This window comes from Perognathus longimembris, chromosome 13 (assembly GCF_023159225.1).
Source record: "Perognathus longimembris pacificus isolate PPM17 chromosome 13, ASM2315922v1, whole genome shotgun sequence".
In the NCBI taxonomy this organism is placed as follows: domain Eukaryota; kingdom Metazoa; phylum Chordata; class Mammalia; order Rodentia; family Heteromyidae; genus Perognathus; species Perognathus longimembris.
The window spans coordinates 11,447,999-11,472,171 of record NC_063173.1 but is presented as its reverse complement, the minus strand read 5'-3'; the positions used below and the strand labels follow the sequence as shown (position 1 = coordinate 11,472,171).

General features: G+C 48.0%; 1 protein-coding gene across 6 annotated transcripts in view; it reads right to left on the bottom strand.

Annotated features, from left to right (window-relative positions):
• Fam168a (family with sequence similarity 168 member A) overlaps positions 1 to 24,173 on the bottom strand; it is a 131,040-nt gene continuing 106,867 nt past the window's right edge. For 2 of the 6 annotated variants that reach the window (XM_048359817.1, XM_048359819.1), the window contains 6 exons: positions 21,189 to 21,215; positions 16,419 to 16,544; positions 9,055 to 9,197; positions 7,921 to 8,092; positions 5,886 to 6,016; positions 1 to 5,330 (listed from right to left, as the gene is read on the bottom strand). In XM_048359817.1, coding sequence (XP_048215774.1) covers positions 5,904 to 6,016; positions 7,921 to 8,092; positions 9,055 to 9,197; positions 16,419 to 16,544; positions 21,189 to 21,215 — 581 coding nt within the window. In that variant the 3' untranslated portion in view covers positions 1 to 5,330; positions 5,886 to 5,903. The remainder of the gene's footprint in view (positions 5,331 to 5,885; positions 6,017 to 7,920; positions 8,093 to 9,054; positions 9,198 to 16,418; positions 16,545 to 21,188; positions 21,216 to 24,173) is intronic. The other 4 variants (XM_048359818.1, XM_048359820.1, XM_048359821.1 and 1 more) reach the window with 2 other exon arrangements.

The window sequence follows — 24,173 nt, the reverse complement described above, 5'->3', positions numbered from 1 at the left end:
GACTTTTTTTTTCTTTTTTGGGAAACTTTTTTTTTTAATAGTTATTGAATGTTCTACAGCTTACAGTAAATATCATAGTTACAAACTCTTGGCTTCAGTCTTTCAGAGTGATCACTATCTGATCTTCAAAACAAAACTAAACAAAACCCAAAGGAATCCAAAACAATAAAACCAAACCAGATTTACACTTCATACACACAAGCGAGGCCACAAGGCTTTCCAGTCATCACTCCAGGCTGTGTTTTGAAAACACCTCTAAATTCTTTGATCAAACTACTTGGAGGACACTGTTCAAAGGTTATTATTATTATTATCATTTTTAAACATTTTTATTTTTAAAATGTGAGTTCCAATAAAATTTAAAAATTAGATTCCAACCTGTAGATTAAAATGAATTAAAAATACAAAATCATATACAACGCTCTCTTCACAGGGATGTTACATGCCATGAGAACAGCTTCTCTGCTGTGTGATATGAAAGAGGGTTGCAGATGCCTTGAAGTCAGGAGGAGACAGGCCCTGGGCCTTCAGAGACCATCAGACTTCAGGTGCCAGAAGCCCTGCCAGCCTCTTTTGGGTGAAGAGACACAAGTCACAACCCAGATCCAGACAATCCAACTGACCCAAGGAGGTCTCTGGGCCAGTTCCACTTTCCCTGACTTCTAGGCATGAGGAAGAAGGCTGGAGCCCGAGGACGGCTGTACCCACAGGCAAAGCTGTTCTGTTCTCTTCAGGAAGAAAATCCCTATCAGGACCGCGTTGGGACTCATGACCACAGCCAGGATACCTGGGCTATTGATGCAGCTAGGGAGGCATGTGCTGTTGGGTCCCACTCAGCTTTGTGGCAGCCAGTCTCCACCCCTGTGTTTCTTGGCTGGCCCCGACAGCATGCAAGGTAGGATGAGGGAACGGGACCTAGGTCAGGCTCAGGCAAGACTGGCCATGGAATGTTGAAGTTGGCCTGTCGGGAATTTTGAAGGTCAGGTCTTGGAACCCTGTAATGCCAAATTTCAGACGTTTCCTAGAAGTGGACATGGATGGGTAAAGGACAGACTCTGATGTCAGTCTGGCAGGCTTCGAAAGCCTGGCTAGGTTTCCTCCACTAACCCTGCTTCCACAGGTAGGGTTGGCCTAACCGGCAGGAGGCTGCACACCGGCAAGGAGCCTGCCTCCCTTCTGTCCACTCTCCTCCTGCTGCCTCTCTAGATCCCCAGACTTGCGACATGCAGGGGGCTGCACACCGGCAGCGATGGGGCCACAAGATGGAGAAGCCGAGCTCACCCGGAATGCAGTGACGGTGACTGATTCAGCCAGAATGCGGCAAAGATGACAGAGCCCAGAGCGGGGCCTGTCCCCCTCTGGGCAGAAAGCAGAGCTAAGGACTTTGATAGGCAGGGCGCGGGGCCTGGCTCAGCCTGGATAACAAGGATGCCAGAACGTGGTGACCAAAGGGCTTGTCCTACTTTTAAGTTCCATATGATTCATTTCTGAAGGCTAAACAGGAAAACCTTCCGAAGAAGGGCCCCCAGGTCTATGGGAGGAAAATATTTCAAATTTGGAACAATTTTGGTAGCCAGGGGAAAAAGATTGCTCCGTGTCTCTCTAGGACCTGGTTCTCACCATGAAAAAGCAATCTGAGGAATTGCAGTTGGGATGTTTTCGGGACACTCGGGACCTCTTTGCTATGCATCTTGCTAGATCTGGAGAGGGGTCAGAAAGCGAGTGTGTGCTGGCCTCCTGAAGATGCTTGGCACCGTCCTTGAACACATCTTCAGTACTAGGCACTGTCACCTCTAAGCGTTTTGTTCCAGTGAGGTCTTTAGTTGCAAATTCTCATGCCCTGTGCTGCCACTTGATATGCTTCTGGGTCCCCGGGGCCATCATGGGCCTTGGCCCAACGCAGAAGTCCATGGAAGTCTGCTCAGCCAAGAAAACTGAACTTCCCGCGTCTCCAGTCTTCCCAGCGTGGAGGCAGACGGCCCCTCCCTCCTCCCGCTTACCACCTGGACGCCAGCAGGGGGCAGCACGCGGCTTTACTTGGGAGGACCCCTAGCCCTTTGGAGAATTAGCTTTTTGTAAAATGGGAGTTTGGCAACCTACAGTACTGCTACAGTCCTTTGCATATGAAAAGAGGTCTGGCCACCTTTCGAGGAGGACAGCGCATGTCGGGGCCACTGCAAAAAATGAGGAGCAGCACACTTGCTAGCTCATGGGGACAAATCCATTTTTGTTTTTTGTTTATCCTTTTCTAAAACATGGAAAAGTTATGTTTCAGACTTTCACAAGTCAGGGCAATCCAGTTTCCAGACTCAATTCCCGGGCCCCAGGCTGCTGAGGGCAAGGTCAGGTGGCAGTGAGGGGAACTGGCAGAGTTGCCCGGTGAGTGGAATATTTATCCCTGGCCTCAATCACTAAGACGCTGAGCTGGGAGAGGCAGGGGCCTGGGAAGGAGGTGTGCTCGCTGGCAAGCGCGCATATCCCTTGTCTGGGGACGGGAGGCCCTTCCAGCTCTGAGCAGCCCGGGGTCATCCAGTCTTTGGATGACCTAGGACTTCCGCTCCTGTCAGTGCCTGGGACCTTGCTGGGAGCCATGCTCACCTCACTGGATGGGAACACTGCCTGGATTTCCTGGCTCAGTCCCTCTGCAGTGACTCCCCAAGCTTGGCCAGGCTTGTGGATCTTTGTCAAATACGAGGGTGAAGCCAGCTGTGCCAGGGTTCCCGTGCTGGGTCTGGCTCCGCAGATGACAGCATCGCAATGCCTTCTCACCTTGGGCCTCCCTTCGATCTTGAACAATCTACAAGGGCTAAGTGAGGGTGCGAAGCGACGCCTTGGGGAGGGCCGGCGGCCAGCCCCGGCTTCGCTTCTCGGTCAGGGATAAACCATACACTGGAGGGTGAACTCGGTGAGCTGCGAGGTACAAGTATTAGTTTTTAGTTACTGGTGTGGAAAGAACGAAAGTGACAAGGTCATCCCTATGTTTCCTTTTCCTCTTCAGTCCCACAGTCCCTCGGGAGGCAGCGGGGTGAGAGCCCTGTCAGGATTCCAGCACTCGGTTCAATTTGGGGCCATTTCCTATCCTGTTTCTCCTTTCCCAAATGGGTGGAGCAGCTAATCCTGTCATCTCCCAGGACGAGTAAATTAAAGGCTGTGAAGTGCTTTGAAATCTATGAAGCACCTGACAAATGCAAAGATTTCCTGTTATTACTCATTATTATTTTGGCATTTTTTTCAAACACATATGACATAATCTAGAACAACTGTACCCACCTGTACAAAACCAAAGCAGGTGGGGGGGGGCACTGCAAAAAAAAATGGATGAACACTGGAAACTTTGTTGTGATACAATGAAACCCTGTCCGCACACCTCCAGCAGAGCCCTCGCACAGCGGGGTCTTCTCTTACTGGTCCTCAAGTTTCCCTGCGGGGCTGGGAAGGCCGCCGCCAGGCTCCTGTGCTAGGCCAAGGATGCTGATAGCCTTTCCCTCCTGCGAACAGCCAGAGAGCCTTGGAGGTCCTAGCCCGAGGCTTCCTGATTGTGCTCCTCCTTTGGGGGGACACTGGAAGTTTACATGAATTTAAAATGAAAAGTTATTTGAAAGTCCCAAGTGTTGTTAATGATCCCATTTTGTACAGTAATGTTCCTGCTCTACCCCGGAGGGGCTGCCGGCTCAGCGAGCGGTGGCGAGAGGAAGGCGGCTGGCGCTGGGCAATCCAGGCTCCCGGATGAGACTAGCGGGGGCCTCTGCTCCCCAGGCAAGCCCATCCTGCCGGGCCTCACACTCGTCCTTCCCTCCTGATGGCTCCCACTCTCCTCTCTTCTCAGGGTGAGGGCCTACTGTCCTGAAAGCACGGCCTCTCCTCTCCAGCCAGCCCACCTGCTCCTCTTCCTAAGGGGAGAATCAGGAACAGGACGCAAGTTCCAGATGTCTTCACAGAATTTCCAAATGCTATTTCTTCATTTGCAATTTGTTCCTGCCCCTGCCCCCATGTGGCCGCTGTCCCCATCTTCGGCCCCCACCTTTGGGATCCTTAGGGGAAAGAGCAGAAGCGGACCCAGAGATCACTGCAGAGCTTGCCGGGTATGGGTGCTGCTGACTTAATTTTTACAGAACCAAGCCAATCCAATCCTAGCTAAATTTTTGTAGGCAACATGCCACTAGGCAGGAAGGCTGCCAGGAAAGTCCTTTCCTCTTCTCGTGGCCTCAGTTTCCTCACCTGTCAAATAGGGGAATGGATGAGATGATTGCTAAGGTCTCTTCAGTTCCATGAGTCTATGAAATGATTATTGCTATTACATTTCCTTCACTATCCTGACCTTCAGAGCCACCAGCACCCACCTGGAATGTGGTTCCTTTACTCTGGCCATGAATGGCACAAGGTAACCAAGAGCTTGGCCTACCTGCCAGCCTCACAGACAGACAGGTGAGCCCCGGCACTTGGAAGGACAGAAGGGCAAGGGAGAGAAATGCCACAGGTTCCCGCTCTAGTCAGGAGGAAGCTCCTCACTGGAGTGGGTCCAGGAAGGCTCAGAGGCCGAGGTCCGGGTTACGCCAGGCATCCGGCCTCCCCCAGGCTGCAGACTCTGGGCTCCCACCAGCCTGCAGCTGCTTGGCAAGTCTGAGGTGGAAACTATCTGTTGAGGAAGTGCCAGGTCGGTTAACATCGCTGTGCAAATCGGAAGGTCCAGGCCCAGACGACATAGCCAGAGACCTTTCAAAGCAAAGCATCCGCCGAGCACCTCCCTCCCTGCTTTCCTTCCCCAAAGACTGCGTTCCCCAGGTTCCCAGCCCGGGGTGTGAAGCTGCTAATAACAAACACGTCTACAGAATCGCGTGGTTTTGTTCTTGGTCTGTTGCCATGACTCTCCGAAGACATTTCTTTGGTCAGGACGTGGTAAGGTCCTGAACTCTTAAGAACAGGAACAAGTCGCTCAAGAGCTCCGGGTTCTCACCTCAGACCTGTTCATGCTTTTCAAATAAAATCGAGCCTCAACCCCCCCTCTGCGTGCCACTGGGCTGGGATCCAGGGGACAGGACACTTGGGGAAGAAAACAAGTGCAGAGGACAGGGCTGGGTTGGGGTGGGGGAGGGGAGGTGTGCTGGAAGGGCAGTGGCTAAGAGGGGGTCGGGACCACGGGGAGAGAGGCAGGAGATTAGAAAAAGCAGCTTTTACAAAAACCAAAAATAAAAACCAAAACCATTAAAGATGCATAAAGTGACCCTTGCACTTCCGTTGTCTCTTCTTGCGAATCGAGGTGGTGCTGCTAGGGGACTGCTCCAGCACCGGTGTAAGACTTGAGGAGTTGCATACAATGTGTGACTCCAGACCTGGAGGGGGAAGCAACAGAGACACTGATGTCCCCAGCCACCGCGGGCGCCCGCGTGCCCGCCTCCAGCCATGGAGCGGGAGCTGTGCCCTGGCCTCCACAGCCCCGAAGGGGAGGGATGGCAAGGGGGACACTGCCAAGGGGCACAGGCTTGCCGGGAGACTGTCCTGGAGCCCCGCGGGGCAGAGCCTGCCTGCCTCAGGAGGTGCTGGGGGTGGTGAGGGGGGCGGGAGGAGACCCCAGGGTCTCCACCTGGCTCTCACCGGAGCCGAGTGGCTTAGGTTGAGGTTGCATTTGTCGTCTGAAGACCGCATAGGAAAGAGCACAGAACTGGGCGGTACAGGACAGAAGTGCACGGCCCGGCTTCATTGTTGCCAGGTGCTGTTCAACGCAGCCTTTATCTGTGTGGATTGTGAAGGCGCTGGGATGCGCAGCCGAGGGGATTACAGGGAGCGAGAGAGCAGCCCAGCTCCAGACGGAGCCGAGGGCTTTGAGTGGTCCCTCTACCGACCCCTGCCCCTCCCCCTCCATCCCCCCCCCCCCCCGCCTTACTCACGTGGACGGGCTGCAGGCTTTACCAGTGCGGGGGCACATAGCTGTACGCCGGGGTTCCTTGGGCCCTGTATGTGGGCATGGACACAGGGTGAGCCCCGATCGCAGTGTGCTGGGGTGTAGTCAGCAAGGTACCTGACCAGCCAGAGGAAAGAGAAAAGCTGATGAGGCTGCCCCAGGGTGCAAGGCAAGGGCTCCACCACTTGAGCCACAACTCCAGCCCTTCGGTTTTGTTTTTAGATTGTTTTCCACTTTTGCCCAGGGCTGGCCTCCTAGGATTCTCCTACTGCTGCCTGTCTAGTAGCTGGGATCACCGGTTGCACCGCTATGTCTGCCTCCTTTGTAACACAAAAACAAAGAGCAGGGCTGGGAATGTGGCTTAGTGGTAGAGTGCTTGCCTAGCATGCATGAAGCCCTGGGTTCCATTCCTATGTGCCACATAAACAGAAAAGGCCAGAAGTGGGGCTGTGGCTCAAGTGGTACTCAGGGACAGTGTCTAGGCCCTGAGTTCAAGCCTCAGGACTGGCAAAACAAAAAACAAAAACCAGGAAAAGAAAAAAACCAACAAAAAACAAGGAGCACTAATTAGTGGTGTCTGATTCTATCTCCTATGCTGGCCTGGTGTTCTTTAAGGACAGGACTTTGGTCAAACCCATGAAGATCTGGTCCTAGGACCTAAACAGTAGGGATGGCACTGAGCAAGTATCTGGCAGCTTGCTAATGTAAGGGACAAAATAAAATCCAAATGCCCACTTAACCCTTGGTACTTTCTTCCCTCAGTTGGAGACTTAGCTCTGCAAGCTAGTCTTCTTCGATGCTTTAATGGAACACCCTTGTTTCCCTCTAGTTTTCTAACCCATGCAAAGACCTTCCTTCCCAAACCTCTGCTCCCCACTTGCATCCTCAAGGTTTCGCCCGGTTTTGCTCTGGGCTGACTTGCAGCATGCAGAAGGGTCTGCAGGGACGCCTGCTTCTCTCCTCCCTCAGAATTCATTGTGGGACACAGCCTTGAGCTCCTGCTGGCTGAGTAACACAGTCCTTGTGCTCACTTTCCTGGGCACCCTGCTGCTGCCAGAAACCTGGTGTTATTTCCCACCCTGCCCGCCCCCCAACTTCCCTATAGCTTCCTCACTGGCTGCCTTGCTTTCAACCTTCCCAGGTCTCATCTTGCCACCAGCCTGCAGCCGATGATCACACTCAAACCCAACCTTGTACTTGCCCTGCTTAAAGACCTTTGCTAACAGCCTTACCTAAAGGTATTCAAGTCTTTATACCACCATATCCTTGCCAGGGGTACCAGCCTCCCTCCACCTCTATGCCCCTAGTTCTGAAGTGCCTTAGTCCCTCTCCCCGTCCTGTCACACCTGTGTTCTTCTGCTTATATTCCCCTTCCCTCTTGTTTTGGTATTGTTGTTGTTGGTCATGGGGCTTGAACTCGGGGCCTGGATCCTAGCACTCTACTACTTTGGGCCACAGCACCACTTCTGGTTTTTGGGTGGTTAACTGGAGAGAAGAGCCTTGTGAACTTTCCTGCCAGGGTTGACTCTGAATTGTGATCTCAGATCCAGCCTCCTGAGAAGCCACCAGTGCCCAGCTTCCTTCTCTCTTCCACCTCTCTGCTTAAGCCTTTGCTCACTACTTAAGGCTTTCCCTCCCTCCCTTCCTTCATTTCCTTTTGCCAGTCCTGGGGCTTGAACCCAGGGCCTGAGCACTGTCCCTGGCTTCTTTTTGCTCAAGGCTAGCACTCTACCACTTGAGCCACAGCGCCACTTCTGGCCTTTTCTGTTTATGTGGTACAAAGGAATCGAACCCAGGCCTTCATGCATGTGAGGCAGGCACTCTAGCACTGAGCCACATTCCCAGCCCCATAAGGCTTCAGAGTGAGTTTTTTTTTCACTCTGAGACAGATTCAGAGGTTCTTTCTTCTCGATTCCCAGACCTGCCCCTCAGTGGAGGATTTCTCCTGCAGTGCTACAGCCGGCTTCATGACTGCTCCCCTCTCTGCCAGGAGTGAACACTGAGGCAGACACTGCCCTCACCTGACATCGCCATGGTGGTGCCTGCCACCATGCCCATGGCCACGCCATTGGTCCTCGGGGCAGCAACGGGCGCCGGGTAGATAGCAGAGGGAATGCTGTTGGGCTGGACGACCGTGGTGTGGTGGATGACGTGGGGCTGAGCAGCGTACACTGGCTGTGTATAGTAGGCTCCCTAGGAGAAAGAGGCTCAGGTCACAGGGGCTCTTGGAGAGGGGTGGCTGGGTGTAGAGCAAAGAGGGCCACTATTTTCCCCAGACCCAAGAAAGCATGGGTTTAGGGACACAAGGTCTAGGCACTAGCTGGCGCTATGTGGCTGTGCTTAGTTCAGTGCTGGCTCAGCCTGGTCTGAAAAGCCTCTTCCCATCTTGCCTTGCTCCCAAGGCTTCTGTGAAGACCTACTGGAGTACAAGCTTTTCTCTTTTAACCCCATATTCAACATTTTATGTGTGGATCTTATTGCAATATATTTTGATAAGCCACTTCAAATTTAAAGGCAAGGGAATACGGCCAATCAGATTCTAAGCTTGTGAAGAGGGCTGGGAAGTGCAGAGCACCAAGCGCACGTGCTGACCGAAAAACTCATTACCGAAATATGTGTCATAGCTAGGCTAAGTCACGTCAGTTTCCCGAGTGCTCACATTTTCCAGCCAAGGGAACCTGCATGGGGTACTATGACACACTAAGAGTTAAGAGTAACGCCACCCAAGGCCACATAGGGTGCTGGTGCCAGGGCCTGCGCACTTTTTCCTTCCTACCTGCTCACCTACTTAAGTCAAGGAAGGATGCATGCAGGGGTGAGAGAAGACCAAGACATAGAGGGCCTTATCCTGACTCAACAATGCTACCCTGGGCAAGCCTTTTCACTCTCTGCTCTTTCCCCACTTTATAAACAAAGGAGTCGAGCTAAATAATCCCCAAGTGCCTGTGCGCCTTTTGCCATGTGAGCTCTGCTCATCTAAATGGTTTAGTGCTGCATCGCTTCAGGGGCTGAGGTAGAGTGAGGAACGGGCAGACTCTAGGGTGCTTGCTTCATGCCTCCACAGACCCACACGCTCTTCTTGGACCGGACCCCACCCCACTACGATACGGAAACTCTTGCAGAAGAGGCTGGCCCGGGCCACCATGTGCACCTACCTGGGCATACAGGTTCTGCTGGGGATAGGCACTTCTGATTGGATACATGGCCGTCTGATAGGGGTTGGGTGACGGGGAGTAGGGGGGTGGAGCAGTATTACTCTGGGTTGGTGGGACCTTGTATGGTGTCCCTGCAGTATATCCTGTGTCAAGGTAAGAAAAGACACGTCATTAGTTGGTACAAGAGCACTGTGAGAAGGCATCAGGACCCCGTCACAACTCCCCAGACAAAGGGGCTGAATGAAGCAGAAACACAGATGAGGACAAACGAGAGCAGGGCTGTCCCCACGGGGCCTTGGCCTCCAGAGGCTGCTTCCCTCAGCCCTTGTGCGCAGGGCTGCAGGCCTGACTTAGGCTCTCAGCTCATACAGTACAACAAGAGAGAAGACCCGGGTGGCCTCTTCCAGGACCCTTTCTGCTGACGGCCTGGGATTCTGAGCTGGCCATCTGAGAAACACAGGGGCACAGACAGGAGCCCCTCAGCCTCTTCCTTTACTGCCACTGTCTTCTCACTCTTCTGTCTCTTCTCTTTGGACCTCAGGTTTCTTCTGTTGCATGTAGTCTTGCTCCCACTAACTTTTGCTCTTTTTTCCCTTATCTCTCCCTCCTCCTTTATGAACTCTCATTGACCACGGTCCTCTTCTTCCTACCAAGTATGAAGGTAAAGCCAATTTAAGGCACCATTTTCTGGATGGTGAACTTTGCTCCATAGAGCTAGTGCTTCCTTCTTCTTCTCTCAGGCTACATCAGGTATCACAAAGACTCACGCTGACCCAGAACCCAGGCCATACCTGCACCTCAGCAGGATGGAAAAAAAGCTGGGGCTGAGTAGTCCCAAGAAGCTCCCAAGCAGACATATGAGCTGCTTGCTGCCTGTGAGTCTGCCGGAAGAGTCAGACTTTCTGCTCGCCGGAAACCTGAGACACGGGCCACCCAGACGCAAGACTTCATCCTCAGAGAATCACCGGTGGAAGCCAGGTGCTCCTGAATCGACCCTCTCCCTTTCCCTTCCCACAGGTATCCTGAGGCTCAGGCAGGAAGTGTTTTCTAGTGTAGCGTCTAAGGACTCTGTAAACTCTTCTTTCTGAGTCAAAGGGCCAATAGCAGAGAAGCTTGGCTTTCAAGTCCCGGTGGGAAGGTGCTGGCGTAGCCTGCACAGATCTGGCTGACACTGCTCAATCTCTATGCTCACTGTTTTGCCTAAAAGATGCTATGCTCACCAAGGACCCTTTCGGCTCGGGGGGACTGTTTCTGCACAAAGGGCCTGGAGGCAGAGATCTAGGTTTTAGTGTTGCTTTCCTCCTAACTGGGATGATGAATGACAAATCTCTAGGCTTTAGTTTCTTATTTAGGTGGGGAAGAGAGGAAAGGAAAGACGGAGGGAGGGAAGAGCCACACAGTGAACTGGGAATCTCTAAGGTGATATACTTGAGATGATTCCCCAAATTTCTTTTACCACAGATTCTTTTATTCATACTATTAACATGAAAGACATGCAAACTCTTGCCTATGGTTTTCTGTAATTGCACCGTTTTGGTAAATAAAGCTTTCATGTAACACAGCCATGCTTACCCATTTATGTATTAGCTGTTACTACTTTGCTAGTTTGAAAGACCATATTGTCCTATGGCTTGAAAAGCTTTAAGTATCTATGATCTATCTCTTAAACAGGAAAATTTATTACCTCCCAATTTAAAGGAATAGAACAAGGGGAGGCTCACTGAAATGTAGCTCAGTAGTAGAGCGTGCTAACAGGAGTGATCCCCAGCACCACAAAAATAGCAAGACCAGAAAACCAAGATGCACAAAGTCTGTCAGAATGGACAGGGCCTCTTTTCTGTGCAGGATAGTGGGGTATTCTGAGTCACAAGGTGCCTGTCCTGGAATGCATTGCAGCACAGAAGAGTGGAGACCAGCAGCCTGGAGGCAGACAGCCTGGGTCTAAACCCCAGCTTTACTACCCAGTAGTAGAGTCTACACCATGAGGGACCTTCCCTAGAGTTCCTGTGATAAATATATTGCCTGACAGATTATGAGCACTTCAGATAGGTTAGCTATTATTATTGTTTCTTTCTCTCATTACAGAGATAGTAAACTTCCTTCCTGCCCTGGTGATATGTTAGTGGAAACTGGTCTGGAAGACTACAGGACACAAGACAGTTAAATCCCGACTACCATCATCTGTTATAACTTGGATCACGGACTCTAAGATTTTGTACAATTTTATGGCTAAAATGCTTTGTGTTTTGTGCTGGCATGGGGCTCGAACTAAGGGAATAGGTGTTGTCGTGTTTTATTTTTGCTCTGTCACTTTATTCACAGCTGTACTTCCAGCATTTTGGTTCTTAACTGAGGATAACCATGCCACGGTTGACTCAAGTTGCCATGTTGAGTTTCAGCCTTTTAAGTAGCCAGGATTACAGGCATGAGCCACAAGTCAGCGGTGCAGAGGACTTCCCCTCCAGCTCCTGAGAATGGACTCTGGAAATTCCATCTTCCCCAGGACAGGCACACCAAGACACCTACGCTACAAGGGGGAAACCATATTACCAAGTGTTGGGACTATCCCTCTGAGGAAATTCAAAGGTTCCAAGAGACTGCAGTGGAAACCGGTTTCCACGTCTAAGAATAACCTTGTCTGAGCGCCTCTTTCTGCATGTTTTGAAATAGGACACGCACATACTTAGAATACAAATCAGTAGCTAAAGCACCCTTGGCGACCAAAGACACTGCTGCAGATGAAGAGCTGGCTTGCTTTGCAGATGGTTTGGGGTGGGGGCAGCAGAACTGTAGAGCTAGAAGAGAGCTTGAGAGATCTCCCACAGATGAGAGAAGGAACACATAGTAAAGGACAGTGGTTGCTCCCAGAGGCACTTCCTCCAAGTAACTGAGGTTACTTTGTATCAGCAGTATCTTACCTGTGGTTTCAGAAACCAGCCACCTTCCTCCCTTAGGGATGGGCTTGCTGGCACTGACATACTAGAGGGCTTTTTTTTTTTTTTTTGCCAGTCCTGGAGTTTGAACTCAGCGCCCAGGCACTGTCCCTGAGCTTCTTTTGCTCAAGGGCAGCATTGTACTGCTTGAGCCACAGCGCCGCTTCCTACTTTTTGCTGGTTAATTGAGTTGAGTCTCATAGATTTTCCTGCCTAGACTGCCTTCCAAAGACCTTGGCCTCCTAAGTAGTTAGTGTTACAGATGTGAGCTACCAATGCTCCGCCTCCTAAGTCGCTACTGTTACACGATGTGAGCTACCAATGCTTGGCCTCCTAAAAGTAGCTACTGTTACTGATATGAGCTACAGATGCTCCGCCTCCTAAGTAGCAAAGGTAACAGATGTGAGCTACCAATGCTCAGCAGGATTTTTTTGTTTGTGTGTGCCAGTCTTGAAGCTTGAACTCCGGGCCTGGATGCTGTCTCTGAGCTTTTGGGCTCAAGGTTCTGGTATTACAACCTGAGCCACAGCTCTACTTCTGGTTCTTTGGTGGTTACTTGGAGATAAGAGTCTCAAGTGCTTTCCTGCCGTGATAGCTTTGAAGCAAACTGCAATCTTGAAGTCTCAGCCTTCTGAGTAGCTAGGATTCTAGGCATGAGCTCCCAGCCCCCAGCTCAATAGGACTTTTATGAGAGCACCACAGAGGATTTTCCCTAACAGACTGGTGGTCCTGTCAGTTGGGTAACTCTTGAGGAACAATGAAAACTTGGGGGGTTGTAGCCAGGGATGCCTTGGTAAGACAAAAGTCAAGGTATATTACTTTGTGCATTTAAGTCTGTTTGTTTTTGTTTTTTAAGCAGTTAGGTTCCTAAAATTTAAGAAACAAAAAAAATAGTTCTGGGCTGGAGTTGTGGCTGGAGTGTCTGCCTAGTAAGACAAGGTCCTGAGTTCAAAGCCCAAGATCACCCAAACAAGAAACAACCTTATGGATTTTTATTCGTTTTGTTTTTGTTGCCAGTCCTGGGGCGTGGACTCAGGGCCTGAGCACTGTCCCTGTCTTCTTTTTGCTCAAGGCTAGCACTCTGCCACTTGAGCCACAGCGCCACTTCTGGCTTTTATCTATATATGAGGTGCTGAAGAATCGAACCCAGAGCTTCCTGTATACGAGGCGAGCACTCTACCATTAGGCCATATCCCCAGCCCCAACCTTATGGATTTTTACACAAACCGACTCAAGTTCACTCACGGGGGACATGGCGGCCCTGAAAGGAATTCTGAATTTGAAGGTTATAGAATTAGGCCTTTGGAATGCTATGCCTCAGGACATTAGAGGCTTATTACATTTATCACTCTTTTTCCAAGGAAGAACCTGAAGCCCAGAAGGGCAGCAATCTTACCAAAATTGCACAGCAAATCAATGTAGAGCTGAGTCCAAAGTTCAGGGCTTATTATGCCCTGGGCAGAGCTCTTTCTAAGTTAATGGTCTCTGCTGTGCAATCCTGGACATTTAGTATATTGGCCTCTGTATCCCTGTTTCACTAAAAGCAGCATAAAGAGAGAGGAAGAAAATCTGATCACTAGAAGTCTCAGTTCTGCCTTAATAAAAAAGGCACTGTATATGATGTCAGTTGTTTGTCTCAGGTTCCTAACCATAGTTTTAGGGGTCCATCAAACAGGATTATAAAGAGAATGTGCATTAGCAAAATAAAACCTTTACAGCCCTCTCTTCAATTGCTCTTCCCTGCCATAAATCTTTCTCAGTTGTAGAGTCCCTACCACCTTCAAAGACATTGATCTTCACATCACGGACGCCTTTTAGACTAATCGGTTTATTGATCATCAGATTTATATGTCTGGACAAAACAAAGCTCTCTGTCTGAATCTTGCCTTGACCCCTAACTCTCCTTGTTGGTAGCTGAACAAGGGAGCGTTGAGTAAGTAGGCGGGAGACCTAATTACAAACAGGCTTAACAAGTGTTGGCGAGACTGAACTGAAACTGTCAAAGTGCCCTGACTGTTCTGTGGCAGGAGAAGCAATGAAAGTCTGAATGCTGGGAGGAGCTTTGTGTGTACGAGTGGGCCAGTCAATCCCAACTGTATTTAAAAACTACACAGGCTTATATACTACTTGCTTAAAGGGGAAGGATACATTTTAGTCCTTTCCAAGGTGGGTGGAAGGGTAGGATGTGGCTTCTGGACATTTTAGTGGGACTTCAGGAAGATGTGAACACAGTAGAAGGCAAGGTCTACAGGTACTCAGGCCGCCTAGCTGCACAAAGGCTTGTTCTGGGAGAACAAGCACCCATCCCTGGAGTATGTAAGCAAAGTCTTGGCCAGCTACCATGGGGGCAGCTAGAGAGGAAGGCCTTGCTGGTTGGAGGACACTGGTACACAGCTCCAAGGTGAATCAACTAAGAGTCTAATAGCTAGAGAGAACCTTGGCCATCATCTTGTCCAGACTTTCATTTTACAACTCAAAACATCAAGGTTCAAGGCATGGACAGAATGGTCCAAGGTGACAAAGGACCAGGACTAGAATCCAATGCTGGGTTTCAACTCCAGGCCCCTTTCTGCAACACTATAGTAGATTGCCTTCACAGAGCTACAGCCATAGGTGTAGATGTACAGGGAATATTACATACCAGTTTACAACACACATAGTCTCAAAAAACGTTCATTCAATTCTACTTGAGGCATCTGGAAAAGCTCCCTATGGCTGCCATCTTTCTCTCAAAGAATAAAATCAAAGTCATGAAAAAGTAATAGAATCTTAATCTGGGTGTTACCTTTTCCCTGTTGTGTTGTATACTAGCCAGGCAGTACTGAAATATTATCTTTCTGAGCTTCACTTTCCAAGTGGGATAAAAATCTACCCGTATAACTTAGGACAATAAATAGTACTGGTTAAATGAGAGAGTGATTGTGAAAATATGTTCTCCAAAAGGTGAGCTATGACTGACATCTGGAGCAACGATAAGGAGAAAAGGACACTGGGCTTTTTGTTTTGTTTTGCTGGTCCTGGGGCTTAAACTTGGCATCTGGGCTCTGTCCCTGAGCCTCTCTATGCTCAAGGCTACTGTTCTACCACTTGACCCTCAGCACCACTTTTTTTTCAGTAGTTTATTGGAGATAAGTGACTCATGGACTTTCCTGCCTGGGCTAGCTTTGAACTGCAATCCTCAGATCTCAGCCTCCTGAGTAGCTAGGCATGAGCTTTTGGTGCCTGGCTGACACTGGTATGTGTTAAAAGAAAAAGAAAAAAAGTATATATAACACAATGCTTGGGGGCTGGGAATACGGCTTAGTGGTAAAGTGCTCGCCTTGTATACATGAAGCCCTGGGTTTGACTCCTCAGCACCACATATATAGAAAAAGCCGGCAGTGGCGCTGTGGCTCAAGTGGTAGAGTGCTGGCCTTAAGCAAAAAGAAGCCAGGGACAGTGCTCAAGCCCTGAATTCAAGCCCCAAGACTGGCAAAAAAAACCCCAAAACAAACACACACAATGCTTGGTAGACTAATAATCCCCTATCACATCCTATGGAGCACTTGTGTGGTTCCTGCTGACATAACTTCACAAACAAGTGCTTCCCACATCCAAAGCCAGCTAGGGGTCTATTGGACAGTTCCCACAGGCAACAAGTTCTTCCTTATATGGAGTCAAACTGGCATTCAGTATTTCTAAACCATGGTCCTCATTTCCTCACTGACGCCATTCATGTTAAAAATCAGCTGTGAAGGTAACAGCTCCAGTTACCCCGCCCCTCAGCTCCAAGGTGAATATGATCAATCTGACTGCCTATGGCTTCTATCCATGTATGGTACATACCTTGCTCCAGTAGTGTAGCTTCCACCAGAACAGTGTTTCTTCTACAAGAGGCAATTTTGCCACCCTCAACCCCGCATGCCCCAGCTCATTTAGCCATGTTTTGAGATGTGGGCTGCCACATGGTACTTTGCTATTGCATCTAATGGGTAGAGGCCATAGTTGCTGCTAAACATTTTATAATGTCTAGGACAGCCCCACTCCCCCCCCCCCCATAAAAAGAATTATCTGACCAAGAGGTCAACAGCACTAAGGTTAAGAAACTCTGTGTTAAGGGAAAAGCCCACTCTGTCCAAAGACACACAGCCTTCAAAAACATGTTCCTTGTCTTTCCCCCTGAAATTCAGTTAACAGTCTTCCCCAAATCAAACTTCTTAGCCAGGATACTTCCTTCTCTCTTCCACACTCCTTAACGGTGAATGTATGATCAAAGAGAATCTTTCCTAAATGAGGAAGGCCAAATTTTTGCATGAGTATGAGAACCCTCTTAGACAGTATTTATATTACTATAAATGAGATGGGTTTTTAAAATTTCCTTTCCTTTCTTCCTAAGAAAAAAAATCAATCCCAACAAGGGAACAAGGAAAGGAAGAGACAGGCTGTATTTACTGAAAGCTGCAGAAGATGCTTGGTAAGTTCGGTTCTCAGTCCCGGTGTCCACTGGAAGGTGGAAGGTGCCTTCAGTGCCACAGGAAGACGAGTTCTGTGGCCAGGCCTGTTTCATCAGCAGAGTGGCTTAAGGAAAGACACAAGAATGGCATTAGGCAGAAATAAGTAGGTACTACCTTTACAGACACAAAGCAAGGGCGGGGACTTGTGCTGGACAGAAACACACAGAATGATTCAGCTTTTCTGAGATGCGTTAGCGGCTGGGAGGAGTGCTCAACTTAGCTTCCAAATGACTTAAAATATATATTGTCTTAAAACCCAGGAAGCCTGCCATTATAGTAACAGAATCAGGATTTCCTACTCATGCACTTAGCATCCTTCCATGTGACTTCTTGTCTAAGCCTCCAGTATATTCTCCACAGCTGCTTTTTCATTAACAAGGAAGCAACTTGGGAGCCTATGAATGTGTAATGAGCCAGATCAGCTACATTCCTCACATTCTTTTTTTTTTTTTTGGTGTAAAATCTCATCAGGAGGTATATTTAATAAATTGCAAGTTGCTGTCAGAGAAATTCACAAGTAATTATCATATTACATGAACCTTAATGAAATACCACCTCCTCTAATGGGATTGAGCTGTGGCCATGAAAGCTTAAACAGCACAGGGCCAACCCCTTCTCCAGGATACCTGGGCAGGGCCAGACAAACATGCCTCTTGCATTCCCCTAGATATCTCCTGCTGACGCCCCTCCTGACTCAGATGAATTGGAGATGATCCTTTGGGCCATCACAAAAGTAAATGTCAAACAACCAGGCCCAGACTGAGATCTTAAGAGATTTCCCAAGCCGACTCAAAGCTCTGCTCTAGAAATGGGGAGTGGCTAAGAAAAACTTACCATCATGGTATCCTGAGGGGAAAGAAGAGGAAATAGGGCTTCAAAAAGGGGAAATGCCTACACTTTACTGTTACTTTCAAACATTAGACCCAAATTTCTACTATGGCTCCACTCAAATAAGGATTGGGAGTCTGGTGGTATGGGCTGTTTTAAAATACATTAGCAGGAGGTAGGGCTGATACATGTGAAACATTTTAGCATGGGGCTATGGTAAGATGGGGTGATGTAAGAAGCAAGTTGGTCTATATACTCTCTAATTCCATACGTCCTCTGCCTGACTGAGGACCAGCTAATGTCTCTGTTTTCTTCCATCAGAGGTATTACTGTTCTTGCCGAACCAGGGTTAGAAAGGTATAGCTCTAACTTGTGCTTGCATCAGTGCCCCACAATGTATACAGGGGATGTTGAGGAATGAGAAGGAAATCATGGGCAGGAAAAGTAACACTAAAAGGAGAATTCTGGTCTGAGAAAGAGGCCCCGCAGAACTTCATGAAGAGCCCAGGGCCTTGCTGGATGTCCAGACACAGCTCTGCAGACTGTGCAGGAAGAGGCGGGTGCCTGTTTTAAAAAAATTAACTTGGGTGTCTTTTCCAGGAGTGGGGTACTGGTATGAAGGGGATTCATAAAGGATCCAAATTAGTGCTGATAAATCTTACTAAGATATATATCCAAATTTAGAACCCAATGCATCATGTGGCTAGAAAAACCATGGCCACCCAAAACTTCCTAGGAAGTTAAATATGCAGCTTTGAGAAGTCAAGATAGAGCAAACTCATGCTTACAAGACCTCACTGGGGCTCCAGCCAGGAGCAGAAGGCCTACACTGGAATGTAGGAGTCTGGAGAATTTAGATGTCCTGATTCATTCAACTTTTCCTTCTAGTGGCATATACTTTAATACAATTTTCATCATAAGCCAAAAATCTGACATTAGCTTGAAGGACTGTGTGACAAAATAAGTAAGAATTAGCTAAAGTGTACTGAGGTCTAACTGTACTCCGCACTGCCAGGGGTGGCACAGTGGACAGGAACACACGCTGGTCACACTGCACACAAAGAGCTTACACTCTAGCTAGGGATGCAACACAGCTACACGCCAACCAGGGAGTGAACAAGACAGCGTGATACACAGTAAAATAATGTTCCAGACCAACCAAGAAAGCAAAAGCGTGACTATGCCTTGGTTGTCTTTCCTAAGTGACCGTGTGAGTTATGTGACTTCCTGAACAAAGGAATCATTTCTTCTGGTTTTATGATACAAAGAAAACATAGTATTTTCTGTGACTTCTTTTTATATTTGAATACTTGATGATTTGAATGATCGGCTAAATATGAAAACTAAAGACAAAACCCAAATATTAGCTGTCGACTTGGCCTCGTCATTAGTTGGCTATGCCTTGGGACCTTGCTCTCCCACATACAACACTAACCCATTCTGCTGGCGACAGCGATTCAGAGCCTGGCTGCTGCTGAAGCCAATCCCAGCCCGAGTCGGTTTTAGAGGCATGGTGCAGGAAGAGGGTATTCTGACAGCTAGGGTTGCTCCTGGGTGCCAGAAAGGAGCCATTTCCTTGACTTGAGTAATAGGATAGTGAAGTATAGGGATGTCATATAAGAAATTATTAAGTTGTACATTTAAACCAGTGTACGTGCATCTGTATTGTCAGGGAAAAAGGACAAGCAGCACAACAGAGAAACCCTTTCCGGTGAAGGGCCATGGGCCCAGTCACAGAAGGGTCCACATCCAGCTGCTGGGCTGTTCACTCCCTGGATAGGGGACCTTCACACCTTCTGACATTCAAACAATCTGTTAAGCACACTTACAAAGAAGAGAGGCAGCAAGGGACCATTATCCAAAACAATGTACCAAGTCAGGAAATCTGAATTCAAGCCTGGGCTCTGCCACTTATTAGCTGTGGGACCTTGGGCAAGTCACTTAATCTAAGCTTCAGTTTTGTTGTCTCATAAAATGGCAGTAATAATCATTTCCTGATTACTTCATAGTATAGTACTGATGTGAGGGTAAAAAATAAAGTGTCATCCAGTTTTCTCATTTCTAGTTCAGGTAGCTACTATGCTACTCTTCCATCTCCACAGTTGTAGACATATCCAATTCAAACTCTTATCATCGCACCTGGTCTACTACAAATGTGTCCTATTTTATTAGTTCTTCAACCTGTCCCCTCTATAGTCTCCAAGCTGTAGTCACAGAGGTCTTTAAGGTTGAAAGCTCATCACCAAACTCTCTTTCTTAAGAAACTTCCACGGTTTTCCACTGCCCATGGGCTGCAGTTGGAACTCCTGGTAAGAATTCAAGGCTCCCATAGTCTAGTCCAGATGGTCCCTCTCGACTCATCATTCTCACTCTCCAAACTACCACTGTACACAATCGGCTTACCATTCCCAGATTCTGCCAAGGAGCTTCCTAGCTCCATGGTTTTGTTCACACTGCTGGTTCTCCCAGCTATCTCTCCTTCCACTCCACCTGGCAAACTCTTACTCATCCATCAATCACAACCTGAAGACTTGTATCAACTACGAAGTCTTGTCTCCTTACTCTCAATCCACAGGCCCTATAGGCATCCCAGACAGCTGGCTATCCTAGCTCCTGTGATTCTTAGAAAATTCTGTACTAGGCTAGTTTCTCTGTCCCCTCAATAAACTATGAGCTCTTTGGGAATGGGGACTTTTTCTTACACATCTTTGTATCTCTCAGGGGCCAACTTAGGCCTGACAGAATACTCTATGACGTAGAGTTCCATCTGTATTCCTTAAGCTCCTCTCCTCACTTCAGATGGATTTTTAGCTTTTTTTCCCCCCTCGCTTTTTATGGATCCTTCTGAGTTCATGTATCCTGAGACAAACAAAAAAGGACTCCTCATAAATGATAAGTGAAAGAGGTCTGTGGCTAGCAATATTGAAATACTGAAATTTTAAGAGAACAGGATATTGCCACGTAAAGAGTCCTCAGTGTGAACTAAGACACTTTATTTATGGCCTGGAGATGTTAGCACATTGCCCAAGACCACACAGCCCATAGTAGTGGCAAGAATAAATTTCTTAGCTCATCTTTTGGAAGATGTGCTACACCAAACTTCAATTTCCAATATTGAATTAATCAAAGTAAAAGTTGAGAAAATATGAAGAGATTTTTTCCAAAACAGCTGTCCTTCATAGCCCAGGTGAGGGTGAAAGCAGTAAGTCCTCCCATGGTCCCTTCCTGTCTTAAGACAAAAAGGACCTCACCAAGTTACACTGCGGGGACCCTCACAGGTGCCCAGCAGTTCCCGTGGTGCCTCGGGCCTGGAGTCCACACCTCCCCAAGTTCTGATCCCTCACTCATTACAAACTTGGCCCCTACCTTTCATCATCCAGGAAAAAGTCCTGGAAATGAGCCCAGAGTTCAAGATTTGGGCTAAGGGAACTGTATCTTGAGTCAACCAGGTCTTCAAACATGTCAGACTGCTGATGAAGATAGAAAATCGGATCCTGGGGCCAACTGATGTTTTGGGTTCTAATAGGCATAATCTATGTAATTCCTTCAGCAAGGCTGCCACAAAGCCAACAGAGGGGCCGCATATGGGTCCTGTCATTTTGGTTCATTTGAATTTGCAGCCAGGTTAGGGTAAGAGACGCCTTTTGGTACCATGATCTTTCATTGCTACCCAAGGGGAATGGTTCATGTGTGTCTCCAACCCATGATTTTGCACCATCAGACATGTTCCTGCATGCTTTAGGAACTGCTACTGAGCCACCTGGGGGAGCCCAAGCCTAGGGGATGGGATTTGGGGAGGAGGGAGGAAGGGGAGCTACTATTGTTACAAGGTAACACATTTATAGGCCATAATACAGATGAGGAAAAATAGCTCTCCTACCATAAGCTGAATGCAGGAACTGAAACTCTGTTGGACAGAAATGTTAGTTGAAATTACCACTAAGAATTTGTGCAAAGTTGTACATATTTCAGTTACATAACAGACTTTTGTCTCAAGACATCAGTTTTCCCCATGCTGTTCAACAAACAGTGAACACAGAGCTGCAAAGCATCTCTCCCCAGAGAGGGCGACAGACTTGCCATCCAGGAACATGCACGCAACGTGCAGGGGCAGCACTGTGGAAGCCTTTCAGGCAACGGACCCAACTGCCTGGATGTGAACAAGCCCAAGCTCTTGCTCTTCACTTGTCCATAGTAAGAACACCTGGAATTTCACACATGTACGAGGAAATGAAGGTTCAGGGACAATTATTGCTATCACAGGCCTTTCAAGAGCTGCTGATAAAACCCCAGAGCGCTGGACCCAATGCAGCGGTGCTCCGCCATTGAATCCTCGGGGAAACTGGAGTGCTGGAGGCTAAGGGTCAGACAAATGGGTTTGAATCTCAGCTCTGTATCCGTATAGCTTTGGATAATTATTTAACCTTTCTAGGCCAAACTAGAGGCAAGAGGCTCTAATTTACAAAAAGGTAAAAAAAAAAAAAATGAGGCAAGGCAGGTGTTTAGAAAACACAATTTCTTACCCCCTACTATTCCCTAAGTTTTCCATATGAAAAATGGGAATAATGTAGTTTTACTTGATAGGGCATCATAAAATCAAGTGAGACAATACATGAAAATACTTTTATAAACAGACTCTGTGAGAAAGTGTTTAATTTTTAATCCATACCCTTTTAAAAAGAGATTTTAAATGTGTTCCTGTTTGCCTTCTTTTCATTTTCAGGTTTGATTATCATTAATATGAATCCTTTCTGGATTCTGATACTGAGTCTTAGCGTGTTCTTGACTTCTGAGAGGGCCAATAGTTCTTATATAAGATCCCTGAAGCCATTAAAGCACTTGGGGGGAAAAAAGAGCTCCAAGAGCCTACAATGCTGTTAGAACCAATGAAAGAATGAAGTTTCCTTACATCCTGGACAAGTGACATGCTCGGGCGTTCAGAGTGGCTAAAAATAGCTATCTCGCAGCAGCTTCTTGGTCTCTTAGAAGCAATTGGAAGAAATTTAAACCTAAGAGCCTGATTCCTTGCAGACATCCACTTCTGCATCATAAACAGCTGGCTCTGCAAAGAAGCGAAGGATAACCTGCACTGTTCTCTCTGACCTTGAGCCAGCTCTCTTCTGTGGCTGGAACCTCACTGCCATCAGGAAATCCGTGCGGGTATAGAGCAGCATCCCACAATACAAAATGCATTCAGTTGTGCATAACTCAAAAATGGAAAAGAGGGCTCTCTCCAAGGTCACATCAAAATCAGAAGCAGTCTTCAAGTCTGGGCTTTTGAACATAACACACTAGTCCCACCCTCTTGTGGATTTTGTCTGTTTCTTAGCACATGGTCTGGGTTACTTTAGTCATGGCTTAGAAATACACTGACTTTAAAAAACAATAATATTGGGGAAAATCAGGATAGAAAAGGGCATTTTTGTTTTAAAATTTAGAAATGTTACGTCCTGTCCGTGCTGGCAGCTTTCCAGGCTGTCCATGACTCTCAGTCTCAGGCTCCTCCCTTTCTGTACTACCTTGCCTCTCTTGCCCGCACTGGTCTAACCCCAATTTCTCTGCCTGCTGCCGTAAAGACAACATAGTACTTAAGGGTTCCTGTGGTTTTGTGGCAAGAGTCTAGGATGCGAATCTTGGAGCAAATCATCAAACTTCTCTAGGTTTCGTTTTTCCCATTTGGACAATTAAGTAACAAACAGTACTGACAGGAGTCTGATATGATTAATATAAAACAAACTAGGCAATAGGCACCAGTGACTTATGCTTATAATCCTAGCAACTCAGAAGGCTGAGATCATGGTCTGAAACCAGCAGGGGCAGGAAAGTTCATGAGACTCTTACCTCCAGTTAATCACCAAAAAGCCAGAAATGGAACTGTGGCTCAACTGGTGGAACACTTAGCACAGCACCCTGAGTTCAAGTCCCAGGACTGGTACCTCCCCCCAAAAATATATCCATAAAGAGTTTAAATTAGTCTTGGCACATAGGAGTCATTCAAGAGCTAGAAGATGCATCTGCTATTAGGGACAATTTGCCTTCCTTGTTCCTGTTTATCTTCTATTTTCTTTTCTTACCTAATTTTTCTGACTAAAAATTGAATGGGAGTGATGACTACAGACATTCTTCACTTGTTTCAAACCTTTCAAGATATGCTTTCAGCTTATCCTTCCAATTTCTTGCCAAATTTTACCTAAAACAACCATAAAAGCACACCAGAAGTTCTCCTCACCCACCTCAGTCCTGGGGCTTGAAGTCAGGGCCTGGGCACTGTCCCTGAGCTTCTTTTGCTCAAGGCTAGCACTGTACCACTTGCTCCACAGCCCTACTTCCTGCTTTTTCTGTGTATGTGGTGCTGAGGGATCAAACCTAGGGCTTCTTGCATGCTAGACAAGCACTCTACCACTGAGCCCATTTCCAGCCCCAGAAGTTCTTAATATTGTGAAAAAGCAGCTCAGTGCTTAGAGCCTTCACCAGCCAACCTCCAAAGTTACCCTGCTGTGTTATCCTATGGTAGTTCCCACTCCCACTGCTGCCTGCAAGGCTCTCACAGCTGGGCCTCTGTCCTCAAGAGCCCTCCCTCAACCTGTGCTAGCAAGTCAAGGGCAGTGGCTAAGAATGCTCTGCTTTCCACTCAATTTACTCTAAGTATATCCACCTGTGACCCTTCCCTGGCTGGAGAGGAAGAGCTGCCCTCCAGAGTGAGATACCCCACCTCGCCCTACTTAACTCCCCCAAACAAGGAAGGGAACTGTGCTGTGGAGGGCTGGCTGTGTGTGGCCCAGCTTCTCCATCACTGACGCACCCCTCCACTGCTGCTTCCCGCCAGCGCTTGTTCAACTACACTCAGACCTTCCAGGTCTGTCAT